The sequence below is a fragment of the Lycorma delicatula genome, chromosome 4 (assembly GCF_047948215.1).
Source record: "Lycorma delicatula isolate Av1 chromosome 4, ASM4794821v1, whole genome shotgun sequence".
Lineage (NCBI taxonomy): Eukaryota > Metazoa > Arthropoda > Insecta > Hemiptera > Fulgoridae > Lycorma > Lycorma delicatula.
The window spans coordinates 86,972,689-86,991,334 of NC_134458.1; the positions used below are offsets into that span (position 1 = coordinate 86,972,689).

Sequence of the window (18,646 nt, forward strand, 5' to 3'; positions counted from 1 at the left end):
CATCTTAACAATAGTTATCAGAAATTTAATTGTCCATAAGGGATTAAAATGACGTTTAAAATGTTATTTTTTCCATTACTGTAAACTTATCAAAATTTTTTAAAAACTGCCCAAATTATTTTTGAGAAATTATATCTAAATATTTGGCTTTTCTTATTTTGATATTTTTGGGTGAAAATGTAGCTAAAGATGTTTGTGATGATGCTTGCATATCAAGTTGAAAAATTAGCTGAGATGAAATAGCCACCAATCACAATAGACAGAATAAAATGTTTTACTAAATTTTTACAAAAAAGATTTAATGTACGAGTAATATGCTTATCATAAGTTATTACATTTATGATACAACGTTTCTTTAACGATGGTAGTAATGGAAAAGATATCAGATTTTGGATCTCTATTTTGATTGTAATTTAAATTAGAAAATCTTTTTTATATTCTTTCTCTAAACCATTGTTTCTCAAACTTTTTCGCCCATCCCCTTGAGAATCAGAAATTTTCCCCAAAATTTTTAAACTTATCTATTAAAAATAATAATTACAATTTCTGTTTTTAAGATGCCCTCTTAAAAAACAGTAACTGCAATTATTGTTTTTAAACATGGAATATCCTATTTCTGAGTTGAAAATTACATTTTAAATGAGAGCAATTAAAACACATATTTAATCATATTTGGAAGTATTTTTATTAAAATTGGTTTTAAAAAAATTACAATTGTATGTATATATTTATGTAACAACAATAGTAATAGCATATTCAATATAACAGTACAATAATAAAAAACAAAGCTTTCAGATTAATATAAATTACACTTATATTATACATTTATATACACTTATATATTGTGAAGGATGAATCTGATATGCTTTAACAAGTTTGTTAATATAGGCTCAAATTTACTTGAAAACAGGAAAACATAATTTTTGTCTTTTTTTATAATCAGCCATCGCCTTCCTAGACAGCCATAATGTCTCCAGTTTTCTGTGGGCCTTCTACCATCCCCCTTAAGGCCTCTAGCAACCACAAGGGGGCGTTATCACCTACTTTGAGATTGAATGCTCTAAACCTTAACTGAGCATGCTTTCAGATGAGAATTAATTGTAATGCTAGACAAAAATACTTATATTGGACGAAATAACTTAAAGACAAAACTAATGTAAATTATTCATATTTCTTTTTATAGTATTATATGGTAGCATATTTTAGAGTGCTATGCCTGGGTAGGAAAAACTTTTTAAAAAAAGAATTGTAAGAATAAAGCCATCCTATACTACGGCTTGTAAGAATTATTATCTCTTTATATTTTAAAATTAATGTCCTAGTCCTATTTCTAGACTAATTACATTTGTATAAGAGTCCTTTTAATATTGTATTAAAGCTCTATAATAATGTGCATAGGATATTAAAATTTATATCTCTGTTTTAGAACTGCTTTAAAAAATTATTTTATTAACATTATTTTAATTTTTCAGTACTTTATGGAAAACCCGATAATGACTTATTTATTAACCTTTTTGGAACTGGCATCACGCTTACATGACTGCAGTAACTGTCTGCACAGACTACGGTTGCGTAAACTCATTTTAGAACTTTATCATATAAGTACTATCATCATGTAAACACGACTAATATAATTCTTTCACTGACAAGTGCAATAATTCTTCTTCTTCTTCTTAATTTTAAAACCAATAAATAATTATTGGTTTTAAAATGAACTATTTGCACTATTGATAGGTTGTAGCTAACAGCTGGAAATAGAGAGAATAAAATCATGTTACCAGTGTTTTAAAACTAGGTTCTGTAAGTTTTGTTGAACTCTGTTAGTAAGCATGGCTGATTCGTTGCAATTGTGTCTAGGATTTATTTCTTCTCATTAAAGCTCTAATAACGCCCAAAATTATTATATTGGACAATATATTGTGAATGTAACAAACGCATATTATACCCAAGCTTCTGAACAAATTGATCTTGCTCATTCATATTTACAATGATGGAAACTGACAAACATAGATGAACTGTATACATTTTGACCATGCTTATCCCAAAAATTAAGAGAAGTTCTATAAAAGAGTACTGCGCAACAGACAGGCTATTGCATTCCCCAATATTTTCTAACAATGGCTACAGACAGATATTTGAACATTCTTAATGTGCTTCATTTTGCCAGTAATAAAGATCAACCACCCAGCTTCCATGTTTTCATAATTCAAGAATTATTAGGTAAATTGAAAAAAATATTTCTCAACATAGTAATTGACGAGCCTTAGTTTTGTTCAAAGGAAGACTTAATTTTGTTTATGTTTATAATTAAAATTGTGTTTTAAAATTTGTTTACAAAAAAATTGAATTCAAATAATATTCAATCCTAGTGATTGTGAAGTGATAAATCAATCGTACAGAGAATTACTACATAAAGATAAGTTACTTTATTAAAATATCCTAGTCTGAACATGAACTAGGATTTACAGCATGTTTAGTCCCTAAAAGATTAACATCAGTGCCTTGAGTCTCCTTCAATATTATTGAACTGTGATATTCATTTGATATTTTTTGCCTGCTTTATGTGATGTATTTTTTATATTCATGTATATCGGAATTTATATATATCTGACCCAGCTGCCACTTTTATCAGCCTTACTGAAATAATGGAGATTATGCAGTACTTATAGAAGTAAATGAATAAATTAAACATATCAAAAAAATAAAAAGCGACGGTTACTAAAAAACATAGTTAAAGATAATTAGATACTTTTTTTATTTTAATTTTGAATTATGTTTTGCAGAAAATTTCCATACTTAGATTTACATATAAGATGTACTTTTAATTCTTTTTACATTGTAATAGCTTATCAGTTACTAAGAGAAAGTTAATTGATGTGAAAAAAAAGTAAAATAATATCTTACTGTTTTACTTTTAAAAAAGTGTTATTGTTTTCTTTTCAGTTATCGCTACAGTTGCACTGGCATTTCTATTACTCCCTATGTGCCAATATGTGATAAGGCCGTGCTCTGATGGTAACAAGTGAGTAATTTATTAATTATTATTTTATATATTTATTCATTGTCCATGTTTCAATAATGATGCTAGTCCTGTTATATTTAGCTGATTTATATATTTTCAATTCAGTTTTCCTTGTATTTTAATGTTGTAAAGAAATAATTTATAAAATTAATTTTAACATTATTTTTGTAAATAGAGCTAGTCAAAAAATGTTAAAAGAATAATTGAATTATTAATTATAGAATAAAATTCTATAAAGAATAATTGAATTATTAATTATAGAATAAAATTCTACGTAATTATTTTATTCTTTAAACTGGGACTTTTACATATCAATAGATTACTTCCAGCCATATATCATATTGGTGCATCAGCCTATCATAACATGCACTACTTGAATATTGGGAAATGATTTAAATTCTAGTCCAGTTGTCCGCTCAGGGTGCAGTTTCATGGTTTCAACTAGACTCAAATCTGCGGTGCAGGATTATTTTATGGACTGCATCAAATAACATGTTATTAGAGTCATTATTATAGGTCTCTCTCTTTTTGCTGATTTCTTATAAATCCATTTAAAAACTTTAATTCTATATTAATTTTTTTTTTATAAGTGTCATGTGCCCTTTTTAATTAAAGGAATGGTTGAAGTAATGTAAAGTGAGAACAAGTGAACGAACTTTCGAATCACAGTTTTTAAGGGAATATTTATTCATTAACTTTGAAAACTCTTGAAAATTATATTTTTCTACGAGAAAAAAATGTTTTCTTAATATAAAGAAATTGTATTATTATCCTTTTAAATTCACTTCAGATTACTGACACTTGGATTATTTTATTTACGTAGTGATAACAAAAATTGTTCAAACAACAAAGTAATTGAAAGCTTGTTTTATACCTATAAATTTTTAATTAAAAGTGGTTATAACAAAAAAAAATATGTGAGTGATACAAGGGACTGCTGCAGAGGTACAATATATTTATTGAAGAGATGTACTGAGCAAGCATCTTTGTATTCAAGCACATAATGCTATTTAGTTTCTATATATTTATATACTATGTATATATCTAATGTACATATCTATAGTGATGTGTCTATCCATATTGATATTTCCATTAATGTCTTGAATTGCTTGCTGGTTTGATCTGATGTGTTCTTTTACTGTCGGATTTATTGAAAGGTTTTATACCTGTATAGGTACAGATTTTAAATGCACAGAAAGACTTTTACAGGGAGTGTAGTACATGCGATGATTCTCATAAAGGATAATTTTTTTATGTAATGATATTCTGAGCCTGACTAAATCATGTACTGTATGAGATAGCTTGTACGGTTCCTTTGAGTGAAATTTAGAAAATAAAAATTTAGTCTGAATTTTCTTTTGGTTTGCTTTTATCATAATAGGGCTATCCCATTCTGAAAAAAGAATATTTAGTCAAAAATGTTATTGTTTTATATTTGTTATAGTTAGGCGAGTCAGCAAATTTTTTATTCAAGTCCTATCTGTAGTTTATTTAATTTAAAGTTTTGGGTATACATTGTTGAGAATTTTTTTTGTTGATATTCTTGTTTTATACTTAACTGAACCAACAGTCCATTATCTTGTTTTGTGCCCATTATCCCAATTTTATCAAGGCAACATGGATGAATAGCCAGACTGACAAACTTATCGTAATCATAGTTGTGTCAACTTAGAACAACCCGCCTCCTCTTGAAAAATAGATTTTGGCTTTGCCACTCAGGTTTAACTTTATAAAATAAAAGTTAATCATAAATAAATTAAAATGTATAAAATCTGTTACTACATTTGCAATAAATATTTCTTTAATTTGAAATTTTCAACGGAGGTTAATATTTTTAACTTCTAGCAAAAATATTTTTTTCCTATTATTTAGTTATAAGTATGCACCTAGCAAAGTGTTTCCAGGATAAAATTAAAAGAATAAAATTTAAACTATGTTTCTTGGTAATGTTTTAAAATTTTAAATGGAGGCTCTAATAATAAGTGAATGATGACTTAGTGAAACATGCTCAGGATGCATTTTAGCAAATATTTTAGTAGACAAAAATAATATTGGAAAAAAATTCATAGAATTTTTTTTCATTGAATAGAGCAACAAAACATGTACTAGAGTTTGGAAAAATGTTATTATTTATTTACTGGTGTTGTATTTGAGCAAAAAAATTGTAGAATATGAAAATAAAAACAAATAGAATTTTAATCAACTTTCACAAGAAATGTTTTGAAATTTCAAATGGGATCACTGTCCTTCTCCTGCTGAAACAGTTCTTTGTGGTTTAGTTGCTAGACATGCATTTAAGTAAAATATTTTAGGGTTCAACATTTAAAGCAAATAGAATTTATAACTTTTCATATGAAACACTTTTTTGTAATTTTGACAAAGGATTCCCTTCCGGGTAATACATAAGAACTGGTACCCGGAGGAACACCAATTATTGCAACTATTTCAAGTAATTTTGTATTTTTGCCTACTAATTTTCTTGGCACAATAAAAAAATTCAGATTTTTCAATGTTATTTTTTCTTTTACTTGGCAATTGTTTCATTTACAAAACAGTTATTTTGCTAAAATAACAGAAAAAGATATTTTATCAAAAAAGCTTATTAAATTAAAAAATGTTGTCGTGAATAGTGATTTTGTATTTTGAAGTAATATTGGATTTTTTCAAGCAGTTTAATGTTTGTTTTGTTACAAGCATAGATACAAGAAAAATCTTTAATGGTGCTTTTTTTTGATGATACCATTTTAGTTTTATTACTAATGACTTTATTGCTATCAGTAGTCAGTTCCTCTCTTCTGTACAAAAATCTTATTAAATAAAAAAACAAAGAAAAAAAAAATTATAAAAAAAAATAATAAAAAATAATATTTAATTACTAAAAATGTGTCACATTTATGTATTATTTTATTTTAAATCTGGGAAAACTTACAGGCTTTTATGTGTGGTAAGTAACATATGTTACTACACAGACATATCAAATAGACCATAAAATTGTTTGTTTCAGCAGTTATTTTGGGGATAGCCTTCCCCAAAATAACATAAAATTATGTTTGATTTCATTTCCAGTTATTGTATCAAAATTGTTTGTACAGTAATAAATAGCTTTACTATAAAAAAAAATGTACAGATTTAAAGATTTGGACTGGTATCTGAAAAACAAGATTTCAATTAATGAGTAAAGAAATTATTTTAAAAACATTCAATTGACTTCTCATTACACTATATAGGCATATTATACTTGGGTACAAGGTATTAGATTACATTATATGAGAAAAAGAAGGCCTGATACTTCAGCCATCTAGTTTAGCTTTAGCCAGGGTTCAAACCCCGGAAATAAAATATAGTCCTAAGATAGTTCCATTCACACAAAAAAGAAGGTTGCTACCCTACTAAGCTCCAGTAACAAAGTGATTGCCCTGCTGTTTGCTAGAAGGTGCTAGCATTATACCACAGATGGAACTAGGGCTGCAGCTGATCCAGTTCCCATGGCAATCATTCAAGGAAGAAATAATACTAAGATGAGAAAAAGGGATGATCATTCCTACAAAGGAAAAGTTTACAGTTTACAGTCTTTCCTGGGCAAAGTTTACAGTTTGCCCAGGACCTTTGCACTAGGTATAGTCATTTCACAAATATAGAGATTGTTTTAAACTTGTTATATCCCTTTATCACAGTTTTGCTCAAAATAATTTTATTTGCAATTAATACCTTTAAATTTAAATTAATATTTTTATTCACATGTATTTTTTGCCAGTTACATTACACTTACGTAATGAGGTAATCTATTGGTTGTATTTTATTATGACTGAATATTGTGATTTGCATTTGACATATAGCCGTATCAACAAATTTTCTGAAAATCTAGTAAATTAATTATTATTAAACAAAATGAAAGAGCTACGTTAATTGTAAAGTAAGTCCATGTGCAGAGTTTTAAGTGATTGTTAGGACCGGCTTTTGGCATTTGACTTAAAATGATAAGTTTTACTTTTTGGTCAACAATTATTTTTGCTCTCAAAATAGATAAAAGAACTCTTTTTGTTTAAATAGATATTTATTTGTTTATTAATATTTTATTGTCAATTTAAAAATAGGAAAAATATTTAAGATTAATCTTTTTTATATTTACTTTTATGAAATTCCCTATATCTAATGATAACAATTTTTTAATAATCAAAAAGTACTTCTGGTTTTAAATGTTTTGATCATTTTCTCGTAATAAATTTATTTTCATTATATAAAGCTATTGTCAGGCCCATACTGGAGTACTGCTATAAAATATGGAATTATAAAAAATAAGGTTATAAATGCTGAGTTGGAGGTTGTCTACAGAAGACTATTGTTACTGTTATTCATTGACATCCAAGTGAGTGTGGTTCTTCTCTTGAAAATGAACATAAGGGTTTGTGTATTTTTACGTTAAAGTCAAGAAGGATTGTGTACAGGGTGTACAAAAACAATAGTACAATTTTAACCTATTTTATGTTTCGTAACTTTATGTTACAGAAATGAGTTGAAAATAAAATGAAAAAAAACCTCTTACAGTTTTTCCGTACAAATGTTCAATGTGAACACCTTTCATTGTGGATCATGTCTCACCAATAGGAGAGTTTGTCACACACTTTAACCAGCATGTCTGGAGTAATGGAAATGACAGTTGCTTCAATTCTGTTCTGGTAGATCATTAGGTAGCAGAAACATACTCACACAAGAACATTTATAAAACCCCAAAGGAAAAAATTCCAAGGCGGATTGAGTAACTTGGAGGCCACTACAAACAAATTCTGTTATCGGGTCCATGCCAACCGATCCAACTGTCAGAGAGAATGTCATTTAATCTATCCCTTACAAAGTCATGGCAGTAAGGAGGCACACCATCTTGTTGCCAAATGAAATTCCCTGGTTTGTCTTGCAGTTGATGAAAAAGCCATGAACCATAACCAGATAAACAACTCTTGTTATGCTTCAATGAAAAAGAACAGCCCATAAACTTGCCATCAAGATATTGCACAGAAAAAACTTAATTTAGGGATGTCCCTTTTGCATTGTAAGAGCTCACGGGGATTTTCTTACCACCAGATACAGGCATTATGTATGTTAACTTTTCTACTTAGATGAAACATTTTCTTATCACTAAAAATGCAGTCAAGAAAGTCATCATCTTCATTCTGCAACATTTCAATCGCAAAGTCGGCACACACAGAGTAGACTGTAGGCTTCAAAGCATATAACAGCTGTAAACGGTATGAAGCGTTTCTTTTAAGACATTTCACACTGTCATCACCAAGATTGCTAGTTTGTGGCAAGCCTTCCTAATGGTAGTATGAAGGAAAGACTCCCTGATACGTCAACATTACCTTCAGATACCTTCACTTGTTCTGTTCTCTCCCCCCTTTTTTTTTTGTCTTCAGTCATTTGACTGGTTTGATGCAGCTCTCCAAGATTCCCTATCTAGTGCTAGTCGTTTCATTTCAGTATACCCTCTACATCCTTCATCCCTAACAATTTGTTTTACATATTCCAAATGTGGCCTGCCTACACAATTTTTCCCTTCTACCTGTCCTTCCAATATTAAAGCGACTATTCCAGGATGCCTTAGTATGTGGCCTATAAGTCTGTCTCTTCTTTTAACTATATTTTTCCAAATGCTTCTTTCTTCATCTATTTGCCGCAATACCTCTTCATTTGTCACTTTATCCACCCATCTGATTTTTAACATTCTCCTATAGCGCCACATTTCAAAAGCTTCTAATCTTTTCTTCTCAGATACTCCGATTGTCCAAGTTTCACTTACATATAAAGCGACTCTCCAAACATACACTTTCAAAAATCTTTTCCTGACATTTAAATTAATTTTTGATGTAAACAAATTATATTTCTTACTGAAGGCTCGTTTAGCTTGTGCTATTCAGCATTTTATATCGCTCCTGCTTCGTCCATCTTTAGTAATTCTACCTCCTAAATAACAAAATTCTTCTACCTCCATAATCTTTTCTCCTCCTATTTTCACATTCAGTGGTCCATCTTTGTTATTTCTACTACATTTCATTACTTTTGTTTTGTTCTTGTTTATTTTCATGCGATAGTTCTTGCGTAGGACTTCATCTATGCCGTTCATTGTTTCTTCTAAATCCTTTTTACTCTCGGCTAGAATTACTATATCCCCTCTCCCCTTTACACAGACCATATTTGCAGTATGTTAACTGCATATTTTTTTGGAAGTTAAGTTTAAATTGTATATACCAACATGTTTCTTCCTATTTAAATGTTTTATTAATAAAATTAATTATAAAGAGATGTAACATGACAAATTTATAACATATCAACAGGTCAGTTACTACCAGCACACAAACAATGAAAAAAAATGAGTTCCATTGCCAGTAATAGCTCAAGTTATTAAGATTAAAAAAAATGTATAAAATTTTAGTACACTTATCTAATTAGGTTAGGCTAAGTTGCATTAACTCTTTTGTTATTAGGCATTTCAGTATTTGGTATGATAAAAAATCAAACATTATTGGTATAAAACAGAACCTTTTATAAAATCTTGCATCATTTAATATGAGAATATTCACACTTAACAGTAATAAACAGCAGAGCATGATACAAATAAGACTTTTCATTATTCATCTTTTATAATTATCAAATATTATTTGTTAAGTATCTGTTTCTACTGCTTGGTGCTGACTAAAAAAAAAACTTTTTTTTGAAATATGTACTAATATTCAAACAAAAACATCACAAGATTCTAGTGTATGTTTATAATACAGTATGGTTTAAACAAAATAGTAAAATATATAAAATTTTAGACTATCAGTATATTTGTTAAAAAGTCATAATTGAACAAAATTGATATAGAAACATACAATGAAGTACAGAGAAAAAGAAAATAGTATTGTTACATTGTAATTTGTGAGTAAATACAGAATCCATAGTTTGATACCAGGCTAAAAAATCAAATTTGATGAATTATTTTTTTTAATGAAAGATATTTATTGATATGATATGCCTAGAAAGGAAAAAAATAAGGCTTATTTTCCATTTTCACCCCCTCCAATAACATGGTTTAAAATGGAAGAATATTAACATTTTTCAATGAGAAAACACAAAGCTCTGAACTTTGATTTGTGTACTTAGTGAATGGACAGTTATGTATGTAGTTGACTGGATGGTATATTTTAAAACAGTTCCTTTGAACTGGATTCTCCAAAAAAATTTTTTTTGATAAATCTTAGTAACAAAGTCCTGATTCTTCTGCTTACTCAAAACAAACAGTAAGAGAAAATAAGGGCTTTTTTAGATGGTGTTATAAAATAAGATTTTTTAAATACTGTCCTTATAATAATGCAATTCTTAATCAGCTATTTTTTTATCTTGAATTGAAATTTCTTGCTTTTTCATTAAGTAATATTCCAAATTAATCATTAATGTACAAAATTCTTTGCTGAAGTATTTATTTACAATGCTATTGTGTCTTCTTTTACAATTTTTCCGTACTTGCAAGCCAAGGTCAATGATGTAATTTGCTTGAAGCCTAGTTTTTTTACTATTATTTATTAAATGTTTTATATGTATGCATAATTACTGTATAGACAGTTAATGATTATACTTGCTTCATGACAATGCTTGCACTTCTAACATCTTTGTCTTCTGATAAAAACTTCTCTTATTTATAATACTTTTCATTCACAAGCTCACAAGTTTTGAGATTTAACCTTAAATTGAATTCCATGTTTAAACCCAGAATCTGTTTTATTTTGTGTATTTGCGCTTATTGTATATTTTATTAAGACAAAGAGATATTTATTACTAGAAGTACCCCAGTGTTTCATAAGTCAGTTTAATAGTTTTATATATACAGTCGGTATATAAATATATATTTTATATTTGTAAACTACATGATGATGGTGCAATTTTCTTTTCAGGATATCATTTGGAATCTGTGGAAGATTTACAGGGGCTGAATTGTTTTCATTTTCCCTTGCTTTATTTATCGTCTGTATATGGGTGTTAACAGGTCATTGGCTTTTGATGGATGGTGAGTTTTATACTTAGTTCCTCTGTATGTGTGTGTGTGTGTGTGTGTGGGTGTGGGTGTGTATAAAATATAAGAGCTAAAATTATTATATCTTGAACTGCAAAGTTAACAGCAGTAATAATATTCTAGTTAATGAAATGTTTAACCAAAAATTTCATTATTCTTTTAGTTATGGAGGGTAATCATGATTACTTCATATTTGCCACTGCCTCTTGTTGGGAACATTGCACTCCTTAACACGCATATGCTCTGTGCTTCAGAGCCTGGACAAAAATCCCCAGTAAAAGGTTTATCTCTTTTTTTATTTGATGTTAATTATAATTGATTACATTTTTATTTTTAACTTTTACTTATGGTTATTTAATTGAATAGCCTGATTAGGTGTAAAAGGGGGCTAAGAACATTTTTTGTGAAAGATTTTTCCCTGCAATATCTGCATTGTGTACCATCTTAAAGAATTCACATTCTCTGTTGATCTTCTGAGCAGAATGGTAGCGTCTCTGCTTTTCATCTGGGAGTTCTGCATTCAAGTCCCAGTCAAGCATGGTGTTTTTCATGTGCTACAAAATTTATTATCATCCATCATTGTTACTATTATTAGGTGTCAGTCTATTCCTGTTGGGTGAATATACAAGTGACACAATAAAACAGGAACTTTTGAAATCCGTAGTGGCAGCATTGCTTTATGCAAAGGCAACCTTGCCACTCAGTAATCTTAGAGTAGTGGAACGGTCAAGAGCGTGCTTTTGCTATAAAAATATTTTAAAAACCAATGATAGTTTGGAAGGTGCACAAAAAGAGTTAAAAAACTCATGGTTTTTTTGTGTCGCCTATATAAATTATTATTTACATAGGTTACATAATCCTTGGAGATTGTCCTTTTGTGTTATGATTAACCAGATAATAATGATGTTTACTAAACAGTGAGTTTCTGTAGTCCATGGCATAAAGGTTTCGTGTGTAGAGCTGAATGTCATATTCATTTTGGTGGGTTTGCTGGCCTGTAGTAGCATAATAACCTGAGTGAAGAAAGCAATGAGAAATTGCTTCCTTCTTCACTTTCTCTGTTCTGTCTGGCATGGAACTTGTTACTCTTGAGTGTATTATTTTTGAAGTGATTTATGCTTCATATTAGGCCATTTACAGCTGTTAGGAGTTATGACACATATGAGTTATGTTATAAATGTGTTTCTTTTAGGTTGTTAGGTTGGTTATATTAATCTGGTTAGCTAGTTTTATAATGCTGTTGTACTTAATTTTTATTTTTCAGCGATGGGAATGGGGTTGTGCGTGGCATTCATCGCATTTGTTCGGTTACCTAGTCTGAAGGTTTCTACTCTTCTTTTGACAGGCCTTCTTGTATATGATGTGTTCTGGGTGTTCTTCTCATCATATATATTCAACACAAATGTCATGGTTAAGGTATGTCTCATGAAATACTTGTGTTAATAACCATGTATGTAATACAATTTATCAATTCCTTTTCTGTTTTAGAGTGAATGAAGTATTACAGGCTTGTAACATCTGCTACTATAGAAAATTTAACAAGCATTTAGCATATAAGAACTCTTAATCAGAAGTTACTTGTTATTTATCTTAAACAAACATTTGGTTTTTTTTAAAATAAAAGCAAGCATAATATAGTATTTCTGTAAACTTATTCTATTTCAATTTTTTATTGTCTAAGATCTTTAACTGAACAATCCATTTTGTTTTTGTTTTTATACTAGATAAGTGATTTATTACAAAGTGACGTACTTACATGCACATTTTATTATTGAACAGGACATTTCAAATAATTTTGTTTACAGCATTTATTAACAACTTCAAGCAAATTCTACATGAGCACCTTTGGGGGGGGGGCTAAAATGTTTAGACAATATTCGAATTCACGCCACACATTACGTAGAATATCTGGAGTTATTCAACTAATTACACTTGATTCTTCTTTTTAGTTCTTTGATGTTGACAGCCTTCTTTGTGTACATTCTGTCTTTGACAAATCCCCAAAGAGAGAAATGAAGTGGTGTAATGTTCAGGAATGAAGGTGGTCAGGGAATTGGCCATCATTGCCAGTCCAACGTTGAGAAAATAGTCCATGTGGGTAGGCCTTAACATGTAAACCCCAGTGTGGTGGTGTGCCATGTTCTTAAAAGTAAATGTCAGGTTGCCAGTGTTCAGTTTGCAGTAGTATTTACGCCTGCAACATGTCTAGATAGCTAGCACTAGTAACCGTTGGCTTGATGAAGAAACGTGGTCCAATCATTTCATAAGCAGTCAACACACATAAAATGTTAATTTCTGGCTTATCACATGTTTGTCAAGTGGGATGAGGATTCTTACTACTTGAAGTCTGAAAATTATGACGGTTAATGTGATCAGAAAGATGGAAGCTAGCTTCATCAGAGAAGATTACTTTTTCTAAAAGCGCATTAACTTTGTTCACTTTATCAAGATTGTCCTTGGCAGAATTGTAACAGAGAGGTTTATTGCTATCTTCAGTTGCATGCACTGACTAAATTTTGTGTGCTTGAAGTTTTAGGTGCTTTTGTAGAAGTTTCACAGTTGTCAATTACGGTATTCTCAGTTCAAAACTGACATGATGAGTCAATTTACCTGGGCTTCTCTGAAAAGTTTCCTTACGTGATCCACAACTTCCTCAGAGATGGGAGAACCTTTTTTATATACTCCACTTTCTGTTTCCTTAAAATGTTGATACCAACTTTTAATACATTATTAGGAGAATCACAGCCGTACTCTAAACAAAAATACCTACAAACAGTAATAACAGATCGGTTTTTGTGATAACATAGTATGCACGTTGCCTTCTCTTGCACAGTAGCCGTTGCTCAGCTGATGATTCCCTCTGCCATTACAACATACCAGTGTGTTCATTCAAGGTCATCAGTAACTCTAGTAACTATACTAATATTTGAAAACAATTAGCGCGTCCTAAATTGCTTTATTCATTTTCTATTTACCCCTAAAGTGCACTGAAAAATTTATGTTCACCTGAATAGTGCGTATGATGATGTGTCTCATTGCATGTTTTTAATTTCAGTTATACAGAGCTTAGGCTGTAGTTATTTAGTGTAATAATTTCATTTGTGTACTTATCAACATATGACTGCAGGTTCCAACGTAATTATGATTAAAAAATGTGATTAAGCTACAGTAGATCATTTACCACCTAAGAGAAATTACTAATAATTTATAAAATAAAATAACAGGATTAAACTAATAGTGATTTTATGTTGAATTGTCTGTAATAAATATATAGTTATATGTATTATAACTTATAATGAAATAAGTTAAAATTTCTTATTATATAGTCAGAACTCTAATAATAAAATAGATTAAATCATATATATATATATATATCTTTGTTCTAGCATTTACCTATTACCTCAGATGAATAGGGTCACACTAAAAGATTTTATGTTATTTTAATTTTTATGAATTTGTGTATTGATATTTTTTCACTTTTAAGGTTGCTACTCGACCTGCTGAAAATCCAGTTGGACTTGTGGCTAGAAAATTACATATCGGGGGTGTTGTTAAAGAAGCTCCAAAGTTGTCATTGCCAGGGAAATTAGTCTTCCCAAGCTTGCATAATAGTGGACACTTCTCAATGTTGGGGCTCGGTGACATTGTCAGTATTAAAAACTGCGTAATTTATTTTATTCATGTTGATTTTAATACTCCTTACTTATATTCTAAAACATTATAAATAACTTGTTTGATTATTTTGTTTTATAAGATGGTTTGACATAATTTTAATAAAATGATCTCAGATCCTGGGAAAAATTGCAATCTACCTCTGTAACCTTTCATCCCTGATGTTTGCACATCTGGAACATATTTCAGGAAATAGAATGGTGGATGATAGAAGGATGTGAAGTAAAGATGAAATTACAGCTGAAGCCATGTTCAGTTCCCATAGACCACCCAAATTTCCAAGTCCCATAGACTACCAAATTTAATAATGGATACAATTTCACCTAAAAAAGTTCCATTTAGTAGTTAGTGATGTATCCAGTGTTCATTACTAAAATATATACAGAATATTATTTATTGTTGACCATCTTTTGATCATTTTTTTTTTTTTTTGTATATATCTTCAACCTTACTCTTAACCAAATGAACTGATTTCAAAGATTGTTTTTAAATGTTATAGAGGAAGTTCCTCTGGTGGCACTGTTGTAAAATTTTTCCAGATAATTCGATTGGAAAATTGAAAAATTGTTTGCATAGACAATTGAAAGTATTTTTCATATTTTGTTATCAGTAGCACTAGATAAGTATAGCATAATATATGTAGCTTATAATATTTTTGACATTAAGTTATTTTCACACAAAAATTCAAGAGAATTATTGTTGGATAGCTTAGGGTTGGAAATGAATTTTCCCACATTCCAGAGGGTTTATCTCATGTTTACCATTCACGGGAGTGACTTGTATCAAATTATCTACAATAATTACCATTTATGACTCCTAATGTACAAGTACAATGTATTAATCTTACTACGAGATTTATTAACTCATTTTTAATATCTTATATTGCACCAAACAGGTGTAGTAACATAATTTGCAAAGTTGAAAAGTGATTAATATATGAAATTCTGAAGAGAAGGGTTGTGACACAACTTCAAAACAGATTCCTGTAAGGCAATGAAGTGTTCCAATTAGATTTGGCGCCATGGCAAAACAGTGGAAAAATTTATCAAAGAACAAAATATTAAGGTATTCTCGTGGTTTGGCAACTGAAGCCCTTTAAAATCTTTGGGGAATAGTCAAAAAATGACTCTTAAAAATGGATTGTACCACAAAAGTTGACCTCATTAAAGCAAAAATATATGGTTTCATGATGAAATCAAAAAAATGTGAAGTACACTTGTTGAAGCAATGCCAAATTATGTACATGAAGTGATTAAGAATAAAGGAGGACATATTAATTATTAGATATTTACAAGTTGTACAGATAGGATTTTTTTTTTCTAAATGAAGTTACTTTTTATAAAAAAAATCTGTTTTCGGAGTAATTTGCATGATACTGTAGTTTAGTGATCATCTTAGATTTTGTTGTTTAATTTCAAATTTTTCCGTCTGGTTTGCCTAAGTGACTTATATTTTATTTGTGTAGGCAATTTATTCTGCTGTTAGTTGTTATTATTTTGTTTAATAATTTCTTTTTTATTATTTTCATTTTACTTTTTTTATTTCTGTTAGTGTTTTTAATTATTGTTTCTGGCTGCATTTTGGGTTTCTTATGTGCAAGGTGTTTATAAAAGAATTCCTTGGTTCAAAAAAATCGTAATGAAATCAGTTAAAAGTATCCAGTTTGCATATTCATGTTTGTTATATTATTAAGCTTTTCATCCCAAATATTTGTCACGGGTGGCACCACTGTGTACCTGGTTCGTAGTCTTATCTCAGTCATGACAACACTGCAGCAAAAAGCTCAGCGCATGATTTGGTTTATCAAAATAAGATAGGTTATCATAGTTCAATGTAGTTACAGACTTGAATGGGGGAGTGCCGGACCTACAAATAAAACAATACTCCAGTGGTTTAATTAGTTTAAGGGAACAAGCAGTGTCTTAAAGGGGAAGTCACCAGTCAGGCTGTTCGTATCTGAACAGAATGTGGTACGGATCTGAGCATCTTGTACGTATAGCCCGAAAAAGTCATTAGCAAGTTACAGTTTAGAGTTAGGAATACCTAAATCTATGGTGGTGCTTAAGAGGCTTAGACTATGTGTGTTTAACTGACTATGTGTGTCCAAACCCACCGGGTTGGTCTAGTGGTGAACGCGTCTTCCCAAATCAGTTGATTTGGAAGCCGAGAGTTCCAGCGTTCAAATCCTAGTAAAGCCAGTTATTTTTACACGGATTTGAATACTAGATCATGGATACCGGTGTTCTTTGGTGGTTGGGTTTCAATTAACCACACATCTCAGGAATGGTCAAACTGAGAATGTACAAGACTACACTTCATTTACACTCATACATATCAACCTCATTCATCCTCTGAAGTATTATCTAACCGGTAGTTACCGAAGGCTAAACTGGAAAAAGAGAGAGAGAGAGACTATGTGTGTATAAAATATAGCTTTTTCATGAAATCAAACCCAATGACAAAGTGAAAAGATTGGAATTTGCAACTGTAATACTTAACAACATTGATGAAAATGAGGACTACCTGAAAAATTTCATGTTTTTAAATGAGGTGACATTCCACATTAGTGGGTCAGTAAATCAACACTATTGCAGGATTTGGAGATCAGAGCCACTGCATGAAATTATCAAAAGTCAGTGTGACCCTCCCAAAGTCAATATTTGATGTGAGCTGATGAACGACTGTATTGTGGGCCTGTTTTTTTTTTAGAAACTGATATACTATTCAATTATCTAAAATAGAAAACAGTATAAAACATTTCAGCATGAATATATTTGTATTAACAACTATGTAGTAGCAAATTGTTAACTTAGTAACAAAAAAAAAGTATTGGTTACTTTTTTATTTAGAAAATTCTCCAAAGATTGGTTTTGTTTGATTTACAGGTAATGCCCGGGCTACTTCTCTGTTTTGTGTTGCGTTATGATGCTTACAAAAAATCACAACTGATTCATTTAGCAGAAACAGGCGTTCCTCCACCTAAACATTTTAACAGATTAAGGTAATTGGTAAAGTGTTTAATTATCATGTAACATTATTAATTACTTAGATACTAAAAATTTTTCCTATTATCCTAGACGTGGCAAATTTTGATAATGGTCTTTGAGTTAATAAAAATTTCCGGATCGTTTTCTATGACCTTTGTATGTTTATTCATTTTAAGCTGTTTTGTTGAGCTAACTGCTATCAGTTTGTATATTGTAATAAGTTTTAGAGTAAATTATATGTATTTTGTAGTTTTAAGATTCTGCCATAGATAAAAAAATAAAAAAATTTTTATTTTTTTTACATTGATCTTGCTTATGAAACATAATTCTTTTTTATTTTTACATTTTTAATCAATTATAAACATTACAGATAAATTTTTAAATACTGTTTATGTATCAATTAAGTTTTGTTAAATTCCGATAGTAAATGTAAGTAATGGTATTTTGAAAAATGTAAGTGCTAATTTCTAGTTATAATTTTTATAAACACACTTTATCATTTCACACAATTGTTTTATTATAATTGCATATAATAAAAATAGAATTAAATGGAATAAAACATTTTAACCCCTTCAAGAAAACGTCATCTATTTCTGTTATCTTTTAAAATTATTCTGGTAACCAGAGATCTGTCAGATTCCCTTACCACCTGGTATTAAAAATAAACTGATTCTGTTCATGAGAATAGTTAAATTTTTGCTATATAATGAATGAATAGCCTATAGATCTGTATTAATAATACAGTTTTTGTCCATGCACTTAAAAATCATTTCCTTTTAATTATTAATTTGACATTAGTGTAGAAAATAAATTAGCTAATTTTTCTATCAATTGCTGCACTGTATATGAATTTTGAAAGTGCATAATGATTTGCATTCGAGAGTTTACAACTGGATTTGTTTTCTGTTTTTGTTTTTTTCT

General features: G+C 29.7%; 1 protein-coding gene across 2 annotated transcripts in view; it reads left to right on the forward strand.

Moving 5' to 3' along the window:
* Positions 1-18,646, forward strand: part of SppL (signal peptide peptidase-like protein) — an 89,346-nt gene that overhangs the window by 42,302 nt on the left and 28,398 nt on the right. For both annotated transcript variants that reach the window (XM_075363501.1, XM_075363500.1), the window contains exons 6-10: positions 2,944-3,022; positions 10,948-11,060; positions 12,331-12,482; positions 14,551-14,712; positions 17,624-17,739. In XM_075363501.1, coding sequence (XP_075219616.1) covers positions 2,944-3,022; positions 10,948-11,060; positions 12,331-12,482; positions 14,551-14,712; positions 17,624-17,739 — 622 coding nt within the window. The remainder of the gene's footprint in view (positions 1-2,943; positions 3,023-10,947; positions 11,061-12,330; positions 12,483-14,550; positions 14,713-17,623; positions 17,740-18,646) is intronic.